Source organism: Euprymna scolopes, chromosome 37 (genome assembly GCF_053919585.1).
Source record: "Euprymna scolopes isolate OS-2025 chromosome 37, ASM5391958v1, whole genome shotgun sequence".
Classification (NCBI taxonomy): Eukaryota; Metazoa; Mollusca; class Cephalopoda; order Sepiida; family Sepiolidae; genus Euprymna; species Euprymna scolopes.
The window spans coordinates 51,968,269-51,982,500 of NC_136518.1; the positions used below are offsets into that span (position 1 = coordinate 51,968,269).

The 14,232-nt window shown below is 32.4% G+C and overlaps 1 protein-coding gene across 11 annotated transcripts in view; it reads right to left on the reverse strand.

The window, feature by feature from the left end:
- Positions 1 to 14,232, reverse strand: part of LOC145261156 (uncharacterized) — a 124,129-nt gene that overhangs the window by 62,573 nt on the left and 47,324 nt on the right. For all 11 annotated transcript variants that reach the window (XM_080119473.1, XM_080119475.1, XM_080119469.1 and 8 more), the window contains exons 4-5: positions 4,815 to 4,973; positions 105 to 131 (exon numbers count right to left, since the gene is read on the reverse strand). In XM_080119473.1, coding sequence (XP_079975599.1) covers positions 105 to 131; positions 4,815 to 4,973 — 186 coding nt within the window. The remainder of the gene's footprint in view (positions 1 to 104; positions 132 to 4,814; positions 4,974 to 14,232) is intronic.

Sequence of the window (14,232 nt, forward strand, 5' to 3'; positions counted from 1 at the left end):
GTTTTGTTCAGGGAATTGATTTTATCCATCTTAGGACAGGTATCCTTCTTGTATGTGTGTTAGAAGAAAAAAAGGTACAAAATATTTGTCATAAAAGAACTTACTTGGATTGGATGTTGCAGCAGAAAAACCTGGCATAAAAAAAAAAAAAAAAAAAAAAAAAAAAAAATGTTTACACAAACCATGTTATGATTTTCAAATAAATGACAAAAATAAAGACAGGTTATAGTAGGAAAAGTAATAACCAAAGACTTTCAATAGTGCTATATGTACATTTTCAATTTACCTTTTTTTTTTTTTCTGAGGATGGGGCATTCTACTGGATGCCAAATATTCACCTGCCATTTTAGAGACTGAGAGATTGTTTTAGGATTCTAACTGTTCCTTTAAGATCATACAGTATCACTGGAAAAATACTTAACATAATTAAATCCTTCTTAGATAAGAGAAAAATCCAGGTTATCCTTGATGGTTGTACATCTAAACAATATGATATAAATGCAGGAGTGTCTCAGAGGTATATCCTTGGACCTCTATTATTTCTAATATTCATAAATGACCTTCCTGACAAAATTGTCTGTGAGATGGGTATATATGCTGAGGACACCACGCTCTATAACAGACATGACAGGAAAACAAATGAACACATATCTAAAGAAATGGCAGAAACACTAGAGGATGACCTCCAATCTGTAGTGGAATGGGGACAAAAAGGGATGGTCACATTTAATGCTGCCAAGACAAAACTTGTTTCCTTCAATAACTACAAGAAATCTTCTCTACCACCAACAGCAATGGCCAAAGACTCTTTATCTGAAAGTACATCTTTTAAACTCCTCTGCTTAACGTTCACAGGAAACATGAGTTGGAACAATTATATTGAGAGCATTGCCAGGACCGCTGCGAAAAAGGTAGGTTCTCTCTACTGTGCTAGAAAGCTTACTAATGCCCGAAAGTATCCTATATCTCTTTAAGGCCACCATTCGCTCATGTATGGAGTATTGTTGTCATATTTGGGCTGGTGCATCTGCTACTAGTCTCTCACTCATAGACAAGGTTCAAAAGAGAGTTGCCAACCTAATAGGTCCTGAACTGTCATCCAAGCTTCAGCCTTTGTCCCATCGATGAAATGTAGCATCCCTCTGCCTGTTCTACAAGTACTTTAACGGTGAATGCTCCAAAGAACTGCAAGCACTTGTACCCTCTTGACGTAAATACCCCCGACAAGCAGCAAAATCCCACCCCTTCACAGTTGAGATCCCTAAATGTAAGAGAGCCTTCTACTCCAATAGTTTCTTCCCCAGAACCGCTAGATTTTGGAATTCCCTTCTGGGTTCCTGCTTCCCCAACTGTACTGACATGCAGAAGTTCAAGTGTAATGTGAATTGACATCTTGCTGCCCAACTCCCCACATAGTACTCCTATAGCTTATGTCTCTGATAGTAGCCCCCTACATCAAAGTGGCAATGTGCCTTGTTTAGGGTGAAAATGTAAATAAAAAAAAAAAAAGAAAAAGAATTGTTTGGATCTCTATTGCACTTGGTTCACCGGGTACATTTGTCAGACATTTTTTTCATGAGCACAGTGACTTATAATTTCCGGAATGATTGAAATCTTCCTAAAATTCTAGTTTTATTTCATGTCGTACATAAGACCTCGGTAATTACTTCTCTTCTCAGCTCTCTTTAGGCCGGCATCATTAAGGATGCTGACTTCAACTAAAGTTACTCTTTTATCACCATGTCTTATTTAAAGTTTAGCTACCATAGGTCATGGCAAATGGCATCTTTGTCATGGCATGAGGAAACTAGAAACGTATGCATATATGCAGCTAAAAACGTTTGTAATTAACATACTACAGAAGAGTTCTTAAAATAGTATTAAACATTTTATTATTAATTTAAATATTTAAAACTAGCAGGACCTGTGTACCGACATTGCCTGGCAGAAGTATACCTCCCATGCCACCTATATATAAAAAGCAAATAAACTACAGTTGTTATTGGGAGTCTTTGTTGGCCCAGTAAAATAGCGGGCACTGGCGCATGTGGCCAAAATGAATGTACTGTACCAAAGTACGGACGTATTTCATATATATTTATATATTGAAGAATTTAGCTTCCAAACAATCACATTTTTTTTAATGATTTGTAAAAAAAAAAAAAAAAAAAAAAAAAATTACACAATTTTATTAAAAGAAATAGGTGGCATAAATTGTTGGCAAAAAATAAGTTTGTATTATTTTGTTCAATAAACTTCTTTTTTTTTTTTTTGTACATAATAATTAAGAAAACAAGCAGCGCATGCATAGTCCCCCCCCCTCCCCTGATGCTGCATGTGAGATGACACCACAAAAAATAGTAAAGAAATGATGAATGTGAGAAGTGTGAAGAGCCAATGTTGCCTTCACATTTTAGCCAAGTTTCAGAAAAATCTAATGGATGGGGCAAAAGTTATATGGGGTAAAAAGTGTAATTTTTTTGCAATTCTGGGGGCATTTATGACCCCTTTTGAGCTCCTGGGAATGCCGAATCCCAGTGAAAATGGACAAATGGTGCAGTTTCATGCCTTAAGACATGTATATTTGAATTCAGCATCATGGGAAAAACCACCATAAAGACATAAATATCAAGTTTTTGAGTAATATGAAAAAAGAGCTCCAAAAAGGCATGTTTTTTTAGCCTTAAAAGTTCCAGAGGGATGCAAACCAGAATGTTGCCAGGGTCACCCATATTGAATTTATATTAAGAACAATGGCCTCCACATTTGCGCCAAGTTTCAGGAAAATCTAATGAATGGATCAAACACTATAAGGCAAAAAGTGTAATTTTTGACCATTTTGAACCTCTTTTGAGCCCCTGGGGATGCCGAATCTCAGCGTAAATGGATAACTGTACAATTTCAGACCTAAACACATGTATATTTGAGTTGACCACCATAAAAAAACACTATATTATCAGACATATCAAGTTTTTGTTCAGAAATATGAAAAAAGAGCCACAAAAAGGAGCGTTTTTAGCACTAAAAGTCTCTGGCCAGGGTTACCTATAATGTCAGAATTTTGCCAGGGTCACCCATACTGGATTTATATTAAGAACAATGGGCTCCACATTTTGGCCAAGTTTCAGAAAAATCTAATTGATGGATCAAAAGTTATGGGGCAAAACGTGTCATTTTTGGTTATTTTGGGACATTTTTGACCTCTTTTGAGCCCCTGGGGACGCAACAGGAATTTTCGTAAAAAACTTCTTTTTTTTTTTTTTTTTTTTTTACTGTGCATATCTATTTAATGAAATACAATTTGTGGCAAAAATTTCACGAAACACTAACGGACACCACTGAAAACATAGGTCCCTCTCCAATAAATCGGAAGATAAAAAAAAAAAACAAAAAAAACCACAAATATTTGGGAGCTAACCACTTCAATTAAGTCCAGAGTTTGCTGCAATTTTCAGTATTATTATAATACCTGGAAATCTATATATGTTGTCAAATAGCATGGAAAAGAAGTAATTAACAAATACACTTCAGTTTTTTGGGTTTTTTTGTTTGTTTTTTTTTTGGAAATTGGAAAGATTAGTGCAGGTGAATGTATGTAATAGCCAGTTACAGTTAATGTAATAACAGAATCTGTGGAACATGTAAATTCGTACTGGTGACAACTGGAAGAAGTGGTAGAACAAAATATTTAGAGAGAAAAATAGGGACTCCTTCCTCTAAGGATGCTGTGATTGTGATGGTGTTGCTGATAGGATGCACTGTAGCATTTTATTACTATGACTGAATGTGTTTGAAATAGTGTTCGAAAGCTATGTAAGATAGTGACTATTAGCCTAGATGTATTGAATTTGTATGTGCCATCTGTTGTTGCAAACCTATGATATTTTGATCCAGAGGGGAATTTTTGCAGTCATTTTATTATATATGGAGATAAATAGATAATCTATTGTAAAAAACACTTGGAAGTTGCAAACATTTTATTAACTAAGAAAAAAAAATAATTTTTTTTCCTTAGTACTTTCGACATCTTTGGGTTATCTTTTTTTTTTTTTTCAATTGAAAAATATTTCAGACTTTAGAAAATCAATCATCAGAGACTGAAGGGTTCTTTTTGTGTTCTTTTTTCGCCCTTAAATTGAATATCTGTACTCACGTATTGGTATTTTGAGGCTATAAGCTAGTGTTGCTATTATTTGCATGCGAAAGAACTCTTTAATGTCAACTGCTTAGGTGCGTGGTAATCCAGTGTTAATAAAATTTCTCTCAAAAGCACCATTTACAAAATTAAAATTTATTTATTTATATATTAATTGGATTCTGTCTACATTTCTTATTGGGGAAGTGGTATTTTCCACTGAAGAACCATAAATTTAACAGCTGTCCTGTTTTTAAATCCCTGAAACAGATATGGTAAACAACTGATGATCCTCATTTTCCATTTAACAATTTAAGTTAAGGTTTCTTTTTCCCCCCACTGTTATATGGTTTAAGCTAATTTTGTAATAATTGATTTTATAGCGGAAAATTGAACTTATAAAAGTACTAAATCTGCGATATGTTGAATTTAATTAGTATTCCTAGGAATTTAAACAGCATTCTTTTATTTTAGTATTTTTCTACAAAGTTTCTTTAGATTATATAAAAATCTGGTGTTCAGAAATAATTGGTTGCCTTCCAAATAACCAAATAAAAAACTCAACACAATAAAAAAACATTTTTTTTTTTATTTTTTAGAAAGAAATTGAATTGTGTGAGGAATGTATAGTTCCACTGATCATGCAAAAAAAAAAAAAGAGACTAATAAATAGTCTTACCTGTGAGAGAAGAAGATGGACGACAAAATGTCAGACGTGACGGTGGGATAATAGGTGATGATGCTGTTTGGGTGGACGTGACACCCGAGGGACTCTGTGAAGATCCAAACGATGATGTAGAGGAAGACACAACACCATTAGTATCTCCATTTTTGCCATCTAGAAAGAAAACAAGCAGTTGTCATGATTACAAGTTGGGATAGTAGAGTTTTTTTGTTTTTTTTAACTTCTGAAAGTTTTCAATATTTAAAAACAAAACCTTAAAAAGGTGTTTGTGCAGTAGAATTGAATTTCAAATAAATCTATTTTAGACAAAAAAAAAAACCCAAACAAAACAATTACGTGTTTACATGTCATGTGGAAATTAGTAAAAAAAAATCCCAAAATTATGAAAATCTTCAAGTAGAAAAATAATTATTAGTAAAAATTGAATTTATCGAATTAGTTTTATTGTATTTGTTATAGCTGATGACCTTTTAAAATCCAGGGTTGATAACTCCAGTATGTGTTTTTGACAAAATAATTATAATCTGCCATTTCAAAATAGAAAATGGCATATGGCTAATATGTTCTCTGTAAAAAAAGAAAGTTCTAAATCTTAAGTATGGCATGGTTTGCTTGAAGTATTGTTAAATAATAAAAAGTATTTTTGAAGGCTTTTTTTGAATGCAGGAATGTACAGCTGCTATGAGCAGATAAATAATTCAATAATTTTTTTTTATATTATCTTTTTTTTAATTTATATTTATTTATCTACCTGAATTTTTTTAAACTGTGAATGGTACTTATTCCAAAGGTCTTTTCGTGGAAAAAACAAATCCTCTCTCTCGGCTGTAAATTGTAAAATGGCCGGTTTGTTTAGATTTTAAATCCAAACGCTCAAAGATGAATTAATTACGTTACATGCTCAGGGGGGAATAATTTTTTTTTTTTTTTTTTTTTTTTTAATACTTGTCTATAGATTTTCTGATCAAGAGGACGTAATTCAAAATTCTGTTTAATATAGTTATAACTGGCCATTGCTGTTTAAATGCTTTTTTTTTAATAAAATTACACGATTATTGAAGCTCTAGAGCATCTATATTCTTACAAAAACATTTAAAACAACAATGGCCAGTTATAACCATATTAAACAGAATTTTGAATTTAAATTGTACAAAAACATTTAAACATTCATTTATTTATTTATTTGCTTATAAAGACTGTACATTCCTGCATTGTAAGCCTTCAAAAATATCTTTTAGTTCTAAATCTTGTACTTCATCATTTTCCATAATTTTTTGAATTTGAACTAATTTAAACATGTTACATTAAGTACATACTAGTGGGGGTTTTTTTTTTTTAGGGGGGGGGTCATGTAAAACGCATTTTTTGAAATCAGTTTTTTTTTTTAATAGCGTTCATGATTCCTTTATACATAGTTTCCATTTCTTTTAACAAACTTATTTATTAAATTTACTCTTATTTATTTTAAGGCGTCCCAGCCTCACTACAGGAGGTTCTGTTTGAAAGTCGTCATTTAAAATAGCATTTTTGACATCCATTCAGCCTGCTATGCCTACGATTGAAATAAAATGTTTGCTGGTCTGTCAAGCTAACATATGAAATAGCATATTCAGATTCGTCCATGAATTTCTATAAAAAAGATCCGTCATCCACTAATTTAAGACTGAAGTAGCATTTCATCGATAAACAGGCAAATGAAATAAATGCATTAAAAAAAAAAAAAAAAAAATACCCATTCTTACGACTAAAATCTGTGGTGAAGCAGAATTTAAGAACATTTCTCAATTAGCAGAAGTAATAATTATATTTTGAGTGAGAAAAAAAAAAAATAATGTAACTATTTTCACTGCAAATGTTTTTAAGAGTTCCTTCAGCAGTACAACTTAAGCATGGTTGCACAAAAGATTAGATTACCATGGAAATTTATTCTTATTCAGAAATACCATATGTTCGTCAGAAAATGTGATGCAGTAGTAATAGCCAAATGGTTTTGGATATCTTGACTTTGGTAGAATTCGCCTAGGATAGATTGAATTGGCTCCTTCCATAAAATACACAGCATCCTAGATGAATGCAGACCACACACAATGGTCTGTTGCAACAAAGATCGTTATGGGCAGCTAATCCCAGGACCAGCGGCAAACACCATAGACCTGTGGACCAGAGGTAGGTTCAACATATGCTTTGATGGTATGTAACCATATTTCCTGGTATGTTCGCCAATCTGGGAGTAGTTCTGGAACTATTATTTTGTGGATGAATTCTTTTGTGTTACAGCATGCAACATGGCCGAACCAAGAAAGTCTTCCCTTAAAAAGTGTTTGGTTAAGGAGGATGATCCGGTATCACTTCCAGATTCACGTATTAGAGACAAAATGATGCAAAAAAAAAAAAAAAAAAAAAAAAACCTGTAGAATTCAGAGGCGACAATCTAAGATGAAAATTCGTCATATTCAGTATAACATCTTTTACGTGATGACAGGCGTAAAACAACTTTTAAAAACTGACTTCCATTAACTTCTGGCCAGGTCATTATCCCCTTTTCTCTTGAGTCTATCGTTATCGCTCTTTTTCATGTTTTCTGTGTCTTAATCCTCTTGTTCATCTTTCATTACAACTGTTCTACATCCACTAACACAAGAACTTATCCATTCTTTCAACTACATCAAAGGAACAGTTTTCTGTTCTGCACACATCTTATATTGTATAGATTTAATCTTCCTTTGAGGTCATCAGATCTAAGTTTGTCACATCCATTGTATCATTTCTATTCAGATAACAAATCCCCTCAACTTGAGATGAAATCACAAATCCTCTATGTGGGGAGCATTAAAAGAAATAAAAACAATTTGGATGATGTGCTATTGATAAATAATAAAAACACATTTAAAATAATTTTAAAAATGGGTACTTATGCAGAATAAGAACCATGTTATTTGTTGCAATCATCCAGGAAGTTTATGCAAAATGCTGAGCCAATGAAATTGTAGCAGCCAAAAAAAAATCATACAAAAACTCATTAAGAAATCATGTTTGCTATCATTGGTTTATTAGTAAAAAAATAAATATTTATCTTAATTAAAAAAAAAAAAAAAAAAAAAAAAAAAGGGCATAAAATATCATAAAAAGAATTAAATAAAATTATGGTTTGTTATAAGTTGCTTGTTATTCAAAAAATATTTATTCATAAAACTTACAAATTTCTTTGTTTTAAGTTAAATTTTAATTTCATTAAAATGTTATAAAAATTGTCCAATAATAATTTATTGCATTTTCTTTGTAACAGTAAAAAGAATATTTTCATCTTTCAATGGATTATCTTCATAACAATCAAAGATTAACAATATTGCTTTTCAAACAAGTAATAATATTCTAAATTGTGTGCCATGATACTATTCTTATCTGTGACACAAATTCTTCCCTCAAAATTTGTGACACCTACGGATTTTTTTTTTTTAATTTTCAAAACAGAAAAGATGAGTAAAATTGAAAAAATAAAAAAGGTATAATTAAACAGAAGCTCTATTAATTTTAATGTTTAAATGAAAAAATGCCACACACACACAATTCAAGCAAAAATTTGCGTTTTCTAAATCCTAAAAAGTGGAGAATGCACATCCCTGTTTAATAGAACTATGAGATGAGATTTCATATGTCTAGGTCATATGTAACCATTGATAAATGCATTGAATTAAAAAATATATGCACACAGGCACACACTATAAATTGAATATTTATTGAAATAAAAAATAAATACAGGAAAACCAAAATATTAAATTTAAATTCTATTAGAAAAATAATTCTAATTCAAGATTTTTTTTTTAATAAAAAAAACTTAAACAATTTAATAAATTTTAACATCAAATTAAGATCTGGACAAATTTTTATGAAATTTAGAACATAAATATAAAAATGACCCTTAGTTCTTACTACATACTGTTGCATCCTATGCTAGCCACCACGCACATTACCATTAGTCACTGATAAACTTAACTTAAATTTAATAAATTCCAGATAATATTTTAGTCCAAACATATGCTCACATTAGAAAAATGAATGAGTTTTGGGGTTAGTTGATGTCAAACAACCGTGGTAGCAGGGTGATTTAAGAGGAGTAGGCCGTGGAAAACACAAGAGAAAGTGATAAGGAGAGACTAGAAAGGAGAAGGGATGAATAAACTGGTAAAAAATAGGTTAGAATGAAAATCAATTTCCAAGAGCCGTCCAACAGATGCCAACATGTAAAATGGATATTAACTGAATGCTGAATCCAATCTTTGTAATAATAAAATTATCAGACAAATTATGTTTCTAGCCTATACATAACTAATGATAACTACATTGAATAAAAAAATAAAAACTTATATAATTTTATTTTTTACTGTTACATATTAGAGGCACTATGTCAATAGCAATTAAGTTAGCTAGTGTGGATTTTGACAAAGGTCACACTAAGTGCATATCATGATAATTCAAATCTGCAAAACAATCATTCCCAGAGTTTAATGAAAGATGAGCAAGAGGATTAAGACAAGGGACAGCAAGTCAAACGATAGACAAAACAGAGGTACAAGTTGAGATGAAGAATAACATTACGTTTGTTGAGCTGAAAGAAAACAAAGGTTTTCAAATTAGTCTATCTGTGGAAGCTGAATAGGAGACATTGAATACTGCGAGTCTGCCAGGGTTTGTGCAAAGCAGTTGACCAATAATGTACAAAACTTTGATAACCACTAAGTACAAAATGTAACACCGACCTAACATCTGTTCAGCGTTATTTTCATGGCAAGTGCTCGTCTGAGTTCCAATCTATGGTCCTCCCTTGCCAAACATTCATGAGAAACATTCATCTGGCTGAAAATACTATCAATAATTTCCCCCACTCTTTATTTGTGCCTAAACCTTAACATAGATTCCATGAATAAAGCTTCTTTCTTAGAACTGCACACCTGTGGAACTGTCTTCCGTTTACCTGCTTTTCAGCTGACTACAATATGGCCGTCTTCAAGTCCAACGTAAACAAGTTCTTGATGAGCCGTTCCTCTTAAGTAATTCAATTTACCAAATTTACACTACTAACGATTACTATATTATCCTTTTGATCACTGTACACTCTTTAACCCTTATCTTCGAGTGGCCTCTGCGCCTTGAAAAGTGATGATTCTGTTGTAAATTAATTAATTAGCCAAGAGAAAGTTAATCTTTCTCCTAAATTAATTTTCTTCAAAAATAAAACTTAAAAACTAGCAGTGAACATCTTTGTATTTCTTTCAGCAATGAAAAGAAGCAAGAATCGCATTAAAAAAGTAAGAATAAAAGAGCGCCACGTATAATTACCATCTGTATAAATAATTTTTGAATTTTGTTATTGACAATATAACATTATTTCATGTTTATATGTATGATGTAAGATAATAAATTGTGGATATGTATTTACAGTATTTACTCCAATAGTGCTTAATGTAAGAATATAACTTAGCAGGAGTATTAAAATATTTCTATGGTAAGTAAGCTACACAGAAACGTTCATGTCTCATTCCTGCTGGAAATCATTAGGCTACATGCATTTAACTTGAAGATTTACTGTGAGAATGAAACATGAAAATTTCTGTAGTTTATGTGTCCATTATGGAATGAAGTTATCAAAAAAAATAAAAAAATAAAATAAATACTTTTATTTTTTTTATAGAGGAAATCCAAATTTCAATAAGACCAATCGCAATGAAGCTAGCTTGGCAATTTCCAGCTACAAAGAGGCGGGAATGCCAGGGGAGATAACTCCATTTAATTCTTGAAGTTTGCAAAAATTTGATGAGACTATTTTTTAGTTTTAAATAACTTTAGGTATTCCATTTTTCTTCGTTTTTTTTCTTTCTTTTCTTTCAAAAACTCATTTTAAAATGTATTACTAAATTATTAGTTAGCGAAATTCAAGAATTAGATAGAGTTATCCCTCCCCCTACACACACACAACAGTGCCAAGATGGCACTGTTGTGATCAGTTTCACTAAAATTTGATTTTCTTCTGTAAAAAACAAAAAAAAAAAACTACTTGATCAAATTAAGCATTTTTTTAATGAGAACTTCATTCCATAAGAGGTACGTACTTCATAGAGATTTTTCTTTATCTTTGTTTTTGTAATATCTGCTAAACTGCACAAACACCAAATATACCATTAATTAAATATTTATTGAAATTAAAAGTAAAGTACAGGAAAATTAAAATTAAAGCAAAAAAAGTAAACATGATCAATTTCTTGGATTAAATTGAATGCATGTTTTTATATTTGTTTTTCTCTTTGAACTATTTTTCTTAAAAGTTTTCCATTATGTGGTTTCTATCTGGACAATGCGGAGTAAATATAGCTAATTTATGAAATACTTTTGACAAGTTATGTTTTCATTGGTGATAGCTTATCTCAGCAATATGCAGAAAATGTTCTGAAATGATTTTCATAAAATTTAGAGGAAATGTATCACATGGTCTGCAGAAAAACACACACACACAAAATATTACATTTTGATAAAGATTTACATAAATTCAGTTATTTCTTTAAATATAAGCAAGTTTAATTTTTTTTTTTTTAATTTCTTTTTAATTATACTAGCGGGGATACCCAGCGTTGCTCGGGTGTTTGTAGATGTGTATGTGTGTGTGTTTGGGGGAGGGTTTAGATCCAAACCCTATGTTAAACTTCTTTTGAAAAATCGGGGGTGGGGAAAAAAAAAAAAAAAAAAAAAAAAAAAACAACAACATGATGTAAAAAGAAGAACAATAAAATTTTTTTTAAAATATAAAAAAGTTTTGGTAGTTAGGTAGGATTGAACCCGGAACGTTAAGGTGAAAAACTGGATAAGTTACTCGCTTGCCCACGAAAGGAAAGTAACTGAAAGCAGTTTAGTTTAATGTTTTTGAATGGCAGGTGCGCAACGAATGTAAGGAAAGTAATTTCTGCACTTAATTTGAACTGTGGGGTAGGTCTTTTGGTTTTTTTACCCAACTTTGTCTGGTTATGTTTCCTTAACGTGTTGAGAAAATTAGCTCCCCCTTTTATTAGAGGAGTGTGTCCGAATGAAAGCAATTGTCTGATATGACGGTGAAAACCGACATTGACCAAACGTCTATTGCTTTCTGGATGCTCCCGGCCTTTAGGCCGAGAACCGAGCCTTAGTTTCATCAGTTTCGCTTTTATATGAAAAAGCCGAATCAACACGAGGGGGCCGAAATAGCAAGAATTGTGTAAAACTCGATGTAAATAAATCTAGCCACGATGCGCGTTCGCAATTCGTACATATTATGATCTACAAGGTATATAAGAAGTTCTAAGCGATAGTACCCCCACCCCGGAACCCCGGCGAAAAAAAAAAGCCTTTCTTGAACATACAAAAACTTGCACGTATCTTGCCATATATATATATACTAGCAAACGTACCTGTCGTTGACTGGGTTCAAAAACAGCCTACAGAAAATGGACTGATTTATGAAAGTACTAGCGGGCGGGGGGAGGGGGGTACCCGGCGTTGCCAGGGTGTTTGGAGGTGTGTGTGCTTGGGCGAGGGTGGGCGTGTTAATCAAAACATAATAAGCGAAGTAAAAAAAAAACAAAAAACTAACGTACAGCAAACGAACGCTAAAGAAAACACGAAACAGAAAAATGAACGTAAAAAAAAAAAGGAAAAAAGAAAGAAAGTGAAAAATGGCTTAAATAACCCTGCTTCGGGTGGTACCCAGCGATGCCCGGGTGTTTTTGGGTGTGTGTGTGGTCGGGCGGGGGTTGGTGGTGTTAATGAAAACCTAAGAATAAGCAAAGTAAAAAAAAAACAGAAAAACGAACGTTTGAAAAATGGTTTAAATAACCCTGCTTCAATATTAAAATTTAAAAAAGAAAAAGAAAAATCTCACACCATGATTCGAACCCAAAACGTTTAGATAATGAGGCTGTGCTCTAAGCAACTGAGCTAAGACGACGTCCACAAAATTGTGTCGCTTTTTCAAATATTTAAAGGAAATCAGGTTACAACGTTGTATGACGCATGCGTAGAAGCGGAATTGTCATGAGAGGACGGTTTTTGCAAAAGGCAAAATGTGTGTTTGTTTGCATGTCTTGCAAATACTTTTGACAGAGCTGACGGATTTTCATCAGATAGGTATCATTTTGAAGCTCGAACCTTTGGACCACAATATCAAAAAATTGGCTAAAAACGTTAATTCCTTCACCCTCAACGGGATAGTTTTCTACAGGGAAGGGTAGCAAAAAATCGTTCCTTCATGACAATCTAGGCAAATACGCATGCGCAAAAGACGCCGGTCCTTGAATTAGTTTAAATATTATAAAAAGCGACTCAGATTCACTCACGCAGTCATGGCACAATGGTTAAAGTGACAACGTTATCTTTAGATTACAGGTTCGATCTGAGGTATCAGATAATCAATTTTTTTTTGATTTTTAAAGTTTTAATATTGAAACAGGGTTATTTATGCTATTTTTTGCATTCGCTGATTTTTTGTTTTTCGATTTTTTAAAAGAAGTTTTAACATCGTTTGTCTTTTCGGGTTTTTTTTTTTTTTCATCTTATTCGTGTTTTTTTGTTTTTGTTTTTCCAATTTTAAGAAATTTTGTTTTTGTTTTTCCAATTTTAAGAAATTTTAACATCATTCGTTTGCATCAGCTTCGTTTTTTGTGATCTTTCGCTGTTTCTTTTTCCTGATTTTTTTAAAGAAGTTATTGTTTTTTTTATATATAATATTTGAACAGGATTATTACTTTGCTTATTCTTTGTTTCATTTTGTTTTGATCCCCAACACACACACCTCCAAACATCCGGGCAACGGCGGGCACCAACACTGGTCTATATATATATATATATATATATATATATATATATATATATATATATATATACACATAAAAGGCAAAATGTGTGTGTGTTTGTATGTCTCGCAAAAACTTTCGACAGAGGTGATGGTACCTCACCAAAACCGGTATCGTTTTAAACCCCAACCCTTCGGACAACAAATATAGAAAAAATGGCCAAAAACACTAATTCCTTCACCTTGAACTGGTCGGTTTTCTACAGGGAGGGGTTGTTCTTTTGGCGTTGCCATTTTTTGCAAGTCATCGTATCGTCGTATCAACTTGACTGACTTTTCTTAATTTCAACATTGAGAACTTCCGGTCGGATGATAAAGCATCAGTAACACGTCAGATTTTTTTTTTACACTTTCTTTTCAGCCTTCACATCACGGGTTCAGGCCTGCTTGCCTACTACCACTTTTTTTTTTTTTTTTTTTTAACATCTCTCTCCATCTTGGCACTCCCTGCCCCTGCTTTTGCCATTTTTTTTTTTTTTTAACATCTCTTTCCACATGGGCTGCCGACTGTTATTTTGATTTCCCCCCCACCTCACTACT